At 46.4% G+C, this 13,912-nt stretch overlaps 1 protein-coding gene across 1 annotated transcript in view; it reads right to left on the bottom strand.

The window, feature by feature from the left end:
• Window positions 1–13,912, bottom strand: part of LOC142887314 (plexin-A2-like) — a 74,191-nt gene that overhangs the window by 48,953 nt on the left and 11,326 nt on the right. Inside the window, exons 2-3 of the mRNA XM_076024851.1 lie at window positions 11,086–12,426; window positions 9,076–9,258 (exon numbers count right to left, since the gene is read on the bottom strand). Of these exons, the coding sequence (XP_075880966.1) occupies window positions 9,076–9,258; window positions 11,086–12,309 (1,407 nt within the window). The 5' untranslated portion in view covers window positions 12,310–12,426. The remainder of the gene's footprint in view (window positions 1–9,075; window positions 9,259–11,085; window positions 12,427–13,912) is intronic.

The following is a 13,912-nucleotide window of genomic DNA, read 5'->3' as shown; positions in this document are numbered from 1 at the left end:
GTAGCTGCTAAACAAGGTTTTTTACTGCATCTCATTGTGCAATGAAGGCTTCTCCTCTTTCTTCTCCTTTTTATTTACGCCCCTTAGGCACAATTCCGCACAGAGGTACAACAACCTGCTGCTTTGCTTACGACTACTGCAGATAAAAACAAAAAGACATGTGCTTTAAAGTGAAAAGCGAGCTCTTTAGCCGTCGCCGCAACAGGAGACATAATGAAGACGCACGCAAGACTGCGCCCAAAGTGGACGTACACGGATTTTGGCAGCGGATGGACTCGGTCGGCACTGTGACACAGGGCACGCTGGCGACATAAGGTCCAGACAACTGGCCACCTTTAGGCTTGAGTGGCCGTGCATATGGTCCAATCAGGGATGACAGCCCAGAGGAGCCGGGGACATTGATTAGCCCATATATCCATCACGGCTCCGTGAACGCTAATGAGGCAACGCTGGATACGCGCACACACACACACACACAGACACACACACGAGCTGCTGCTGCGTCGGCGGCGGCGGCCCATGAAAATAAAGAGGAGGGGGGGGGGGGGGGGGCGGCGGGGTGGTTTGTGAGTGGGGGCGGGGGAGGGGTAGGGATAGCGAGGTGGGGGTGCATTACTGGACAGGACTAATCATCTGGCCATCACATTAACTACAGACACAAAGAGAGGTTTATTGATTGCAGCCACTACATGCACGACAGTGCCCATACCAAAATGCAATTTACAACTCTCCACTGTGCGTGCGTGTGCGTGTGTGCGTGTGTGCGTGTGTGTGTGTGTGTGTGTGTCACCCTCCCACAATCATTCAGCTGCATGGCTATCGTCCAGCCGTTCTTACCACAGTCTCTGCAACACGACCGCAGCCTCCTCATTTCTCCCCTCCGTGAGGACATGGCTTCCTGTTCACCATTTCCTGTCCTCCTCCTCCTCCTCCTCCTCCTCCTCCTCTTTTTCCCTTTCCCTCCCCTCAAACCGTATTGTTTGTCAGGTTCCCATGGCTGGCCGACAAACGCGGAGGGACGGGGGGGCCGAGCAACAATTCGTGGCACCCGTATGGTATTCATTTTCCTGGCCGCAGACCCCGTGCGTGCTTCCAGTTGCGCAGAGAGCACAGACTGAGTCAGGAGGGAGGGATGGAGGAGAGATAGAGCGGGGAAAGAAGAAGCAGAAGAAGCGGCGGCGGCAGCAGCCAAATGAAAATTGTAGTCTGGAAAAGCTTTGAGATGGGCGCCTCTTTGTTCCAGCGCAGAATTTGCCCCCCCACTCCCAATACCACTCACTATTCCGAGCACACCGAGCATCCCTACTCTCAAGATGTCTGTTATCAGGACCAGCTTTCTTCTTGCTGTCAGAAAAAAAAAAAATAAAAAAAATACTCCACCAATTTAAATGTCAAACACACCTATTGTGTCCATGCCACTCCTCTTCTGTGAAACTCCATTCTTAAGATTTCAATAACCAAATCCCCCCTCCCTCACGCGGCCCCCTTTCTTTTCCTTGGAGCCGTGACTTTGAAAAGTCCGGCTCATTTAGTCGCGCGCAGGAGAATTCCAACACCCGGCCGGCTCTCGGTGAGCCGTAATGAATCCACTGTTTGCACACGCGGCTATTTGAAGAAGATTTTATTTGCTGCGAGCTTAACATTTCCGACCGTCTCCACGCAGCTGCTGCCAGCGAGGAGCCGCGCGCTCTGAGCTAATGTGCCAGTGCCGCTCCGACTTGATCCGGTTGATGGATCCACTACATCTGCTAACGCCATCGCAGTCGGAGCTTTAGAATTTCTATCTTTCGTCGGCCGCCTCTGGCAGCGACTCAACAGCCCAAGTAATGGCTTAATGGCTGAATTTGCCATGCTTCAGTACAAGCAGGGACTTCTTTAAGCACGTTGACTGTGGTAATATTCCCCCAACCAGTCGAGTTCCTAGTTACACGTTACTAATACAAGGTACCTTATAAAGGTGGCTGTGTAGTGGCATATTACCCCTTTATTAAAAAAAAAAATTTTTTAAATTGTACATGTTGGAATCATGTGGCATTTCTGCCATTGTGGTGCATCTGACTGTCGCTGCAGCGTAACATCATTTTAAAGAGTGTTTGCCGTATATGTTTAGTAAGAAATTTGACTTGTAAGCAAGATATGAACTAGAAATCTATGTATTGTCTAGAGGTAAGTCTCATTTCAATCAGTTTCTGAACAGATATTGGCAAACTCAACAGACCTGCACCGGAAAAGGGGGAATTTCAAATGTACCTCTGGATGTAAATCCCATTTTATCCCCCACCTCTGTTTTTTCTGCTCTGCATGCCTTTAATTAGACACAGGGCAATCTGATTCTCACCGAGAGCAACGGGTAAAAGCTGAAGGAATAAGGTTGTTGGGTTTTTTTTTTGCCAGTCTTTCGAAGTTTCTCCCTTTTAATCAAGAATTGTATGTGCTTAGCTCAAAGTATTTTCAATGAATTGTGCTCCTCCCGAGGATGACAGTATGTGTCTCTGCAGCCTGCTGAATACCCACTTGCGAGGCAAGAATGCTGCATGCTTTTATTGCTATTTTCAGTTGAACTAACACAGGAGAAAAGCCACTGTGGCACAGTGTCAGCGGTCACTGCGGAGAACATAATTAAACCATTAACTGCTGCGCCATGTACGTGCCCGGTGCGCCGGCGCTGTCAATGGGCAGTAATGAAACCCTAAACGGTGCACATCTGCAGCAGGTGTTGTATTGAAAGCCTTTCATCATGCCCGCAGTGAATATAGATTAACGGTTTATTATTTATTTTTTGTTTTGTTTGTTTTGATTAGAACTGGGTCTTCATATGAACAAAGCCAAGCCACTAATCTTAAACTTCCATCATGTATGTATCAATTTGGGCTATTAGCATTACCACGTTAATCACAATGTTGATTAAATACAAGGCATAGCGCGCTCATTTTTTTAATTGCATTTAATCACAAGCATTTTGTCCCTTCCATTCACCCATAGTCGGCACAGGCAGACAGGAAGGAAGATTAATGTGTTATTTGTATAATTTAAAGAGAAGCGAGAATAATATGTATTCTGTGTCTTGTGTTTTTTTTCTGATTTCTTTGGGTAGTTTCTAGTTTTCTTTTTTTGTTTCATCTTTGAAATAACGACTTCAATCAATCAAATCAGGTCAGTGATGGATACAAACACCATCCGCCACCTCACCCATGAACTCGAGTCGCTTCGGCTACATTCCATGTAACTGGAATCGCACACGTTTTAAAAGTACTAAAATGTTCACACTGCGCTCGCCGGTTGCAGCAGCTCTCAAATCTTAATGTTGCTTGAGAACGAGCAAATAGGGCACAAGGCCCAAGCTGTCACCCGTCAGCTCGAGCTCGTGGAGCGAAACTGAAAAGAGACTGTCTGTTTTGTTTCCCCCCCGCCCCCCCGCACAGTGAACTGAAAGGTGGCCACCTCTGTCAACAAGCCTGCCGCCACGACTCCCAATATCATTTCAGCCTTTTTCTTTGTGGGAAACGTTTCCCAAAAAGCGTCCGAGGTAATATTCCTCTACAAAACCACACCGATAGCACTTGCTGGGATCGAGGAGAGTTTTGGCCAATATGTGTTGATTATTATTGTGTTCCAAGAGTGGGCGCGAGGTTAAAGTACTGAAGCCGTGGAGGAAGAGGAGACATACATGCAATAATGTGACAGGGCAGCCAGTCTGGCTGGGAGAACAGCAGCACGCAGACTGCATGTCAAACCACTTTCTACTGTGGATGCCGTGACCATTCTGGGCAGAGCAAGATGTCTATTTCTTAAAGTCTAACAGGCTCAACATTTAAGCATTAAAAAGCCTTTCTTGGCAAACCACAAGACTTCTGCTCAGTGAGTTCCCTTATTTCTGGCATGTTTTCAAAGTTGTTTTTTCCCCCCGTAGCTGGAGCACTTCCTCTCCTGTTGCGTTCGCATGTTTTTCCCCCATGTGGCACCACGAGACAGCTGCGAGCACACGTGAGACAGTGATTAGCGAGGCGTGGTACCTGTGGCGTTGACCCAGTGTGCGACTGAAAAGGCTCTCACCTGGATTCACCTCATTAGCGTACAACATTCAAACCGTGAAAAACTCTCAGTTCGGTGGGCTGAGGTGACGATGGAAACCTCTCGTCTGGCGCGGAAATGGGCGCGGCCCCAGGAGAGCGGCGGTGACGGACACAGGCACTCGGATGTCGAGAGCCTGTTGGTTATCCCCATGACCTGTCACCCTTGTTACGCCCCTTCCTATGGCTGGCTTGACCTTTGCCGTGGCCTCGTTGCCGCGGTGATCCTCTAACGGGCGTATGTTGTCACGCCCCATTTCCACCCAGTCTGTCCGTCCTGGAGTGATGGAATAGCATTCGAAAGGTGGCCGGTGCTCCACCGCAGACCCCTGGGAGTCTGAAGCATGGCTGCGCACGCTGTCAGTGTAATGGGGAAGCCTCTCGACAGCCGGCAGCGAAAGTCTTAATGAATGTTTGTCTCAGCTAATTTTGTTTCTTGGTGAACTGTGCGTCGACGTCTACTTTTTTTTTTCTTACATTTTCTGGAGAAATTTCTATTTTTCCTGCATTATGCTAGTCGATCTTACATTTTCCCCCCCCCCCGGTGGCTCATTCGATAAAAGAGCTGCAGTGGTATTATCTGTGTAATCTGTGCCTCTCGTGTCTGCAAGCGCACACGCGTATGTGTGTGCGCGCGTGTGTGTCAGACAGATTGCTCCTCATAAGACTGACACCCCGAGGCTAATGTCACAACAGTCCTCTCACACTTTCCCTCACTCAGTTGCATGCTGTATGCATTAAACAGACCCTGCGGTGGTACCAAGTCAATCCAGTTCCATCAAGAAGTAGAAAGGGGGGCGGTTGGAGGGAGCCCTATAGAAACTCGATTAGGATTTACCACTGCGGCCTGCATTTGGAATGAAATATGATGGACAATGAGATAAATCAGTTTCATGAACGTCCCAGAAAGAGGTCATCTGTGCGCCTGCTGTAAGCAAGACTGCCGCGGTGAGACGAAGCACTTTCAGCGTTTCGGGTACGTGACGCGTCGCCTTCGGCCACAGTGGATTTTTGCTTGCGTAGGTTTTTGTGAAAAGTCTTTGCTCAGTGAGTCAAGCCCACGAGCTGTAGCGAGCCCATGTGCCTAACCTTTTAACTTGGAACAAATCGATCTGTTGCCGGTTGGACAGGGTCACCAGCAGTCGAACAAGGAGGGAAAGTTTCCAAATACTCTTTGGTATCTGAGAATCCCTCAGCTGAGTTTCAGTGCAAATGTGTTGCTCTTTCAATCAAAACTGTTTTTTTAAGCTTTTCCACTACTTTTTTTGTTGTTGTTGTTTTCAATTGATTTGTCCATTGTGTGCTCTGTCCTCGCTCTATGACAGTTGGGATAGGCCCCAACAGAACCCTGTAACCCTGAATGCAGGAGGAAGCGGATATAGAAGATGGATGGATGGACTTTATTTAATTATTATAAAAAAATAAATAAATGTGATGTGATTAAACAGCAGCATTAGTCAATGTTTATGTACAGTGGCCATAAATAAAAAATAGGAGCTGAAGCTAACTGGTTTCTGTAGTTTAATCGCTAGATGCGAACTCACCCACCACTTTATAAAGAGTATTTAGTTTATAAGACAAAACAACAATTGTTTTGTAGCGCAAACAGCCATTCAGCTAAAGCCATGGCAGCAATACATTAGTCCATTTAGGCTTGTGGACATGGTGAAGACAGCTCTGAGCCACACCCACTCGCATCACTGTAGAGGCCTACTTGTGAATTGTTATTGTATTAATTGTTTTGCGATTTAGCGTCTTAAAAGCATTTTTCAAATGTCCATGGGCCGTTCTCTTCCTTTGTGTGGGAACGCACTCAAATCCTTAAAACCCTTCCATTTTCTCATCCAGAAAAGGATTCTGGCTAGAGATTTTAAAAAAAAAAAGCCCACAAGAAACAAAGAACTCTTAATAAACGTGTGAAAATGAATGCAAAGTGCAAGGAGATAATTGGTACTTGGCAATGCTAAAAGCTAACCAAAGTCCTTTTTTAAAAAGAAGCAGTGCCGGAGCTGCATAATGTCCCGTCAGAAGTATCTGCGACGGATGCAAATTTGCTCCAATTTGTCCCTTTTTGAGTGCAGCCCACTACAGTAGGAGAGGTTGTGTTGAATGAAGGCAGAGCCTTGGACCCTGCTTTAGTAACCATTATATATTAAAGATAAGAACTGGGGATCATTAGCCCATTAATTGACCACATTACAGCATTAATTAGGCCTAATGGCTGAATGATCATTACATAAATGCGCCAATGCGGTCTTAGACATCCGAGCGGTTTTCTTCTTTTACACACAGGCCACAAGCAATCGGGATCTTTTTGACATTAATGTGGCATTTCGCCAAATTCAGGCATCAAACTCAATTATCCCATTATTAAGAACACAGGATGTAGTGCAGTTACAGCTGCCTTTGACAGTTTCTTCTGCAAAAGTGCTCCTGAGTTTTAATGGGGGAAAAAAACAACCTCAAAGTTCTTCAAATTCTTGGAGCCAGTCCCCAAATCCTTTTTGCCCACGTTTCCAATTAGTCAACGTGATGCCATTTGGCTATCGCTCAACCTTGACTGACTCACCTAACAAGGCATTTCAAAATGTTGTGCGCCAAAAAAGGTATGGTTGTCTAGATTGGTTCCATTCAGAAGTAATGTCAGCCTCTGCACATCTACAGCTCAATTTCCACGTGGCTCCTGATAGACACCGTCACTCGCCTGTTGGCGTTTTCTGTATGAGAGCTCTGCATTTCACACTCAAGCGCACTCAAGTTTCGTGCAAAACACAGACCATTAGATGTGCCGCCCGGCTTGGCCAGAAACAGAGACACACCGCAAGCCAACAAGGTATGTAGGCGAATGTTTCATGTTGTCATCAAACACCGGTATCTACCTGGTAGCCGTTCCATCTAATCTGTGTCGGGATAATTGTGTTCATCGTCGCTAGATGTGTAAGGATGTAAACACTGGCACCTGCTTGGATCGAGAGGCAGGAGACAGGGGGCGTCTAACTCACACTCACCCTGAGAGAAACTGTCTGGCAGGCACTCACTGGCCACTTTATTAGGTACACATTCCTGGTTATGTGCGTGGAGAGATGCTATTCTGCAGATCTTGGTTCTAACTAGCTGTTATTTGAGTTTCCCCAATAAAAAGTCGTTAGGCAGTCTGCCCATCCTGACCTATGAACCCTGATATCAACAAGGTATCAACCGCCTCTAACTGGCACTGACAACCGTGTTCACCACGTTCACATCCCATTTATTCCCCATTCTGATTCTCGCTTTGAAGTTCAGCGAGTCGTCTTCACCACCTCTACATAATGCCATGTGATTGATAACTGTTTGTATGAAGGGGCAGTTGAAGCTTTTACCATAGAAAGTAGGTGGTGAGTGTATACAGTAAACGGCAGAGCACTACCTGTATGAGAGTACTGCTGCTCAAGCACCACTGAAACATTGACAAGCTCTTTCATGGTCTTTGGAGATTTGAGCAGACAGACATTTTTCTGCATTTCTGGTAAAAACAATGAGAATCACTACATCTGTCTTCAGTGCATCTGTATTTTCAAGATTTGGAGATCATCATGAGGTACGACCAAATGTCACGGCAGGTCTGACCACATCTACATGAGTTTGAAATGCGCAGTGTCGACAGAAAAGAAAGAGAAGTATTACATTGCAGTTCCTGATCTGAATGACCAGCAGAGGTTCAGGAATTTACAAGTAGTTTACATGATTATACATGGCGCTTTACAGTTTACCTCTAGCAATCCCTGGACATACTGCTTCTTATGCCCACCATCGTGAAGTTTAATGTTTTTTATATGTGTGTGTGTGTGTGTGTGTGTGTGTGTGTGTGAGTGAGTGAGTGTGTGTGTGAATATTTGATAAGTGAATGTCTTTCTATTTACTTGAAGGACTGGCAAGGCTGCTTCTCATTAGTAGGTATTTCCCCCTGCTGCTGGAAATATTGTAGATTTAAACAGAAAACAACTGCTTTGAAATGAGGTGTTGTTAAGAGTAGACCTCAAGAGCTTAGGTTCTGAAACAGGATGATTAAAAGGTTGTCATTAAACACGACTTGATAAGGAAAGTTATTAATATTTATCTCTGGGCTGTTGCTTCAGCCCAAACTAAGCCTGAAGCAACCACTACAGGAAGCATATAAACCTAGTCAGACCGTCTTCCTTTAGGCCTGGCCAGTTAAAGGTGATTTAAAAAAAAATAGCTTAATTACAGCCAAGGCTATAATATAATTATCTGTAATAGATCTACCTGTAACCTTGGCTATAGGGTATACATAAATTAAATATTTGACCTTCAACTGGGGATCTGTTTCCAGCATCAATGCTTTTGACTGCAGTAATGGTTCCCTCTCTGAGTTTCTGTTTTGACACTTTTCATTTTGCTAAACGACATTTTATTTTTCTCTCTTTTTTCAGTGCAAAATTATAGCTCACCAAAAATTCAGTCATTGACATTTCTCACTGTGACGTGATTGAGGCATGACAATTGTTTTCAGCCGCCGCATTTGTCAACACTTGCTAATTTATACGCGGAAACTGGCCAGATGCACATTGAATGAATTTCACATGGGCTGTGGTACGAGACTATTTTCACACCTTTAGGCCGTTACACACCGGGAACGTGTGGGAACATCATCATGAGTCCTTTCACAAACAAATGCTAAAGTATGCAGAGAAAAGGCGTCAATCGCAGTTTGGTCAATTTTTCTGTGCTTTCGTCCGGCAAACTCCCAATGTCTTTATCACTGGATGGTGTTGAATCCATCAATTCATGAATGAACTTGTCTCGTCCTGCCGCACGTTGGCATCACCACTGGTATGAATGGTTTTGGTTTGAATGGTTTTAATTTGCCCGTCTTGCACATCCCTGGTGTGTAGCGGCCTGTAATCTGCACTGCTTCCTTTGTGCTCACAGTCAAGGACATTATTACACAGGAAAAAAAGCAAACAAAACATTTGATGGATGGGTTCAGTGAAGTGTGGTTCCTCACCTTTTTTAGCCGCCCTGTCCTGGTGCCCAGGAAGACCACACTTTGTCCATTGTACACGTAGGAGGAGACCGAGGTCAGCCTCTCCCTGCTCTCAGTGAACACCGTCTGACCCGAAACCAGCTGGGAACCCCCCAAGGGCTGGTTTATATCCAGGCCGCAGAAGTGGTCATCAATGGGAACAGGCTGCGTGGACAAGAAACGGGCATCAGGAGTTTAAAAACGCTGGTCTGTTTTGTTATGCTGCTGTTTGTTTTTCCAGGGAGACAAGGCAAGAAATTAAGGTTAAAAGGAGGGAGGGGTGGAGAATGAAGGGAAGGAGGAGTGAGGGTGACAGATAGGAGGGGAGGTGGTGGTAATGAGATGAGCACAAGCGCGAGTCAGGCGAGTGACTGAGATCGTGGTAGACACGTGCGGGCATGAGAGGAGAACTCAGGCTGACGCGCGATAAGTGCGGCGTGCATTCAGCGCGCAATTTCCAAGGTTAAAAATGGTTACTTCAAAAGGTTTTTTTTTTTGGGGGGGGGGGGGGGGGTTGCTGCTCGGCTTTATCAACAAGCCTCAGTGCGAGACGCATGCAAGAGGAGGCTAATTGCTGATAGCGAACAGAAAAGGCAGTGTGTATTTAGCACTGGTTTGTGTGATCGCCCCCCCCCCAGTTTGCTTGATCTGACATCACACAAACAGATAGCACGAGAGATGTCAGGTTTGGATTAGGCATCAAAGAGTGCGCATTGCTAAGCAGTCCTCTTACATCTACTAACATGCACCTTGAATTGGTGCTAATCACCCGTTCCCAAGTCTGTGCTCTGAACTTCACAGGGTAACTATTGTAATCTCGATGTGTTGATTGTCTTTGTGTCTCAAAGTAAACTATATCTTTGCTTCTACCACATGCTATGTACTGTTAATCTTTCACTAGGTAATTGAACATGCTGACGGCGTCATAAGTGGGGCTAAATAATTGCATATCATTTACGGGCGATTTTGGATGTGGAACCCCTTGACGAGCTGTGCAGCGATAGATAATTACTGCATTTTAATATGCCTTTGTTTCGCCTCTGATGCTTTAATGAATAGCATTACATCTTATTTGTTTGATGGCACGCCGGAATCAAAGAACACGTTGGGAACCACTAGAGCGACGGATGCGATGAATATCATTAGTCCGTGCTCCGCTTTTAACTCGTTTTCCATGAAAGCTCTCTCATTATGGAGAACTGTAGCTTTGACAAAGGCGCACACTTGGACATTTACAAGGAAAGCCTCCCCCTCCCCCCCACCCCTTTTTTTTCTTGAGATCAAAAACAGATCTCTGAGGGTTCAAATACTGCTGACAGCGACAAGGAGAAGGAAGGAAATAGTGAGAGGGAGGAGGAGAGGCAGCTAAAGGAGGGGAGGAGAAGGAGGCGGGAGTCAGTGCCCAAAACCCACTGAATGAAATCAAAGCTCCATACAAAACTCCTCTGATTAGCATTGTGGAATTAATCTCCTCCAGCACTTCTGCTCGTGGGAGCCTGAAAACCTGAATGGTGTCTTCAGCACAGCTCTGACTGCCCATCAGTCACCTGTAGATGCTGGAAAAACACGACTACTCAACTAAATCCAGAACCTACATATGTGCCAGTCAGTCGCACCTGTCTCAGGTACAAAAATTGAACCTGATGTCTCTCTGTATGTTTTCAGAGGTAAAATTGACAGTGGATGGCACATTGGTGCAGTGGTTAGCACTACCATCTCACAGCATGAAAGGTTTGATTTCCCGGCGTTCTCCTTGGCTGTTTGGCTTCCTGCCACAGTCCAAAGACATGCATAGTAGGCTAATTGAGTAATTTAAATTGTCTGTAGGTGTCAATGTGAGTGTGGAAGGTCTCTGCATTGGACCTGTGATTAACTAGTGATTTGTGTAATTCACCTTCACCCAAGAAAGCTGGGGTGGATTCAGGACAAGTGATGTTGGAAAATGGATTGATGGATGAACACAAGCAATTTCTCTTTTTTATGTTGACTTACCGCTTTTGTGCACTGGACATCCTTTCCCAGCAACCAGTGCAGTTCTAGATTTCCTTCTCCCTGATAGCAGGATTGCAGCCGCTCCTTGATATGTGTGTTGATGTCTTGGATGGTGAAGACACACAAAGCGGAATGGTCCGGCGGGTCATGGTGTTGCTTCTGGCCCTTGGAGAACACAGCAAATAGAACGTCCTCCTGGGCGCTGATGTTGAGCGACTTTGCCAGAACCCGGCCGGCTTTAGACAGGTAGGCGGCCTGGAGCAGACGGTACTCCTCACCCCTGTGTACACACCCAACAGGAAGCGACACGTACGAGTGGAACTTCTTATCACCTTTGCACAGGCGGATTATCCGAGAGGTGTAAAACAGGTCACCTGGGGAGGTGCCAGCGGGCATCCCATTCTCAGGCGTCTCTGGCTGTACGGTCATAAAGTAGACAAAGCTGCCGCTGGCAAAGCCATAGATGTAATAGATGTCAAAGTGTGGAAGAAGAGCCAGCGTGTCAGAAGGGATTTTAATGAGGGACGAAACAAAGTCAGTGTGAAGCTCATAGTCCAACATGGCAGAAGATTCAGGGTCCCTGGGCAGCTTGCGGCTAGAGATGGTTGGGAAGTAGTCCTGCTTGCCGCCAACAGCTGTACCAATGTACAGAGTGGCATCCTGGCCCTGAGAAGGCACGACGACTCCAAACATTGTCCCAGTTCTGTTGTCACTGGAGAGGTAGTGCTCTTTCTTGTGTGTCGGCTCCACCAGAATGAACAGGTCATCCAGCCTCATGAGCTTGCAGACACCTTGGTAGAGACTGCCGCAGGCCAGCAGTCTGTTGTGGGAATAGTCGATGAGCAACAGTTTGTTGACATTGTCAGTGGAGGCAAGTGACTCAGAACAAGGTTGGACTATCAGCGGGGGGTAACACGCCTTGTTGTCATACTCCGGCCCTGTGTCGTGGGACACCAGTAGTGTGAGATTAGCTGATAACTTGTAGATTCGGTTGACTGCACCGACGTAAAGAGCCCCTGTGGACTGATGAACAGTCAGGTGGTTCAGCGCCCAGCCTCTCTTCTCTGACTGGAAAGTGTTCAGAGTCTGTCCCAGAGTCATCTTTCCGTCCACAAGGATTAGCGTGAGTAGCCACAGGGCCAGGGACCCTGACATGACTTTAAGAGGACTGTGACCTTTCACCAGGCAGCTGCGAGTACATCCTTCATCCAAGCAAGTTGCCATTGCTGCAGGGGACTGCAGAAATACCCAGCTCTGACTAAACAAGCAGAATCAAGCGGGGAGCAGGATTGCGCTAAAAAAGGATGCGCTTGAGTGCCTTCTTGTGATGGTCACATATTTCTGAAAGAGAAAAGAGAGATATTTGTTTGAATATAAAGGATCATTTATTCTTTTGCGAGTGCAAGAGCTTCTTATAAAGTAGTGTCATCAGACCCATCATTTGAAAACCTAGAAATGTAAGTGCTTGTTTCTTCCCGTCTCCCCTGTCAAGGCCATGAGAGGAAAATCAATGAGTCATTTGTTCAAACTGTCTCCCCCCATCAAGTAACCCAAGGGAGGGTCCAGTGTACTCGTTATCAACAGGGGGGCTCATTATAGTCACGTCTGTGTAAAAATCAGAATCAGAACTATTGGTGGCCTGTTACGTGAACAAAGCGGCGACACACTGTAGCAGCGCCACCTCCCCTGTTTGGGTGGCTAATTAAACGATCTGAAGGCGTTAATTATGCAGCCATATTTTTGGGTGCCTTGTTTCCCCTTTCCTCCTTTCCGCCTTGTTCGTTAAGTGGTTGGATCCAGGAGGAATTAATCACTCTCCATGGCGGCCAGCATTCCTAAATTAATCAGGCTTTTTCCAGGAATGGCAGGGGAAGTCATTAGAGATTCAGAGGAAGGCGGAATCATCCCCCTCGCACTTCCCTATTTAATTTAATTTGCATATTTTATGTAGATATTTCTGGGGGACAAACAATGTCCCTCCAACACACGAAGTGCTCGAAGATGGATGAGACGCAGGAAGTATGCTTGATGTGTTTACTGTTGTGTTTTCCCCATGGCCATAAGTGCCATTTGAGGCATATTTTTATTTTAATACCTGATGTTTGTCATACAGATGAGACTGAGAAATCTAGTCCACAACATTTTTTTTTTTTTAATCTCAAACTTAAGACAGATGTCTAGAAAAAGGCACCACAAAAACGGGTAGTTCAAATAGGCCCTTACATCATCCTAGTCCAATAATGGAGCCATAAAACTCCCTACACGGGTGGACAGACCATAAATTTAGGTACCTACATCACCCTAAATCTTGTCTGTGCGCCACCGAAAGCTTCCCTGGTCTGGCACCTAAGGGCTGTCACTACCTTCCTTTGTCCTCTTCACACCAGCAGCCCTTTTCATTCTCATGTCTTTTTTTCTTGAAAAGTGGAAAATGCTCCAATGAGTGAAAGGCCTGTAAATTTTCATCTGAGCATGTCCTGCCAAATGCTAGAAGACTTTGGCTTAAAACATGCCAGGCAACAGTGTTTTTACCATCCAACAGAAACATTTTTTTTTTCCTGAGTCAGACCTCCTGGAATAAGTAAAGGTTAAATGAAGATAGTCATGTCAGAGTCCTAATGTGGGGGTCACAACGCGGTGGGGGTTCTCCAATTGGCTAGCTAGCTGCGTGTCTGACAGAGTTGAACAGGAGCCAGGGATGGAGGGACGCTGAGCCAATGGGCCAAGTCCAGCTCCACTCCAGTATCTCCTGTCCATCTGTCCCCGCTGCGCTTGCACCGGGGGACAAGTCGCACTAGTGTTTCGACCCACTCTGCCCAATTTGGCA

Source organism: Nelusetta ayraudi, unplaced genomic scaffold (genome assembly GCF_046127955.1).
Source record: "Nelusetta ayraudi isolate G7.1 ecotype Tasmania unplaced genomic scaffold, CSIRO-AGI_Nayr_v1 ptg000017l, whole genome shotgun sequence".
NCBI classification, from domain to species: domain Eukaryota; kingdom Metazoa; phylum Chordata; class Actinopteri; order Tetraodontiformes; family Monacanthidae; genus Nelusetta; species Nelusetta ayraudi.
Note: the sequence above shows the minus strand (reverse complement) of the source record. Positions and strands in the feature narration are given on the sequence as shown.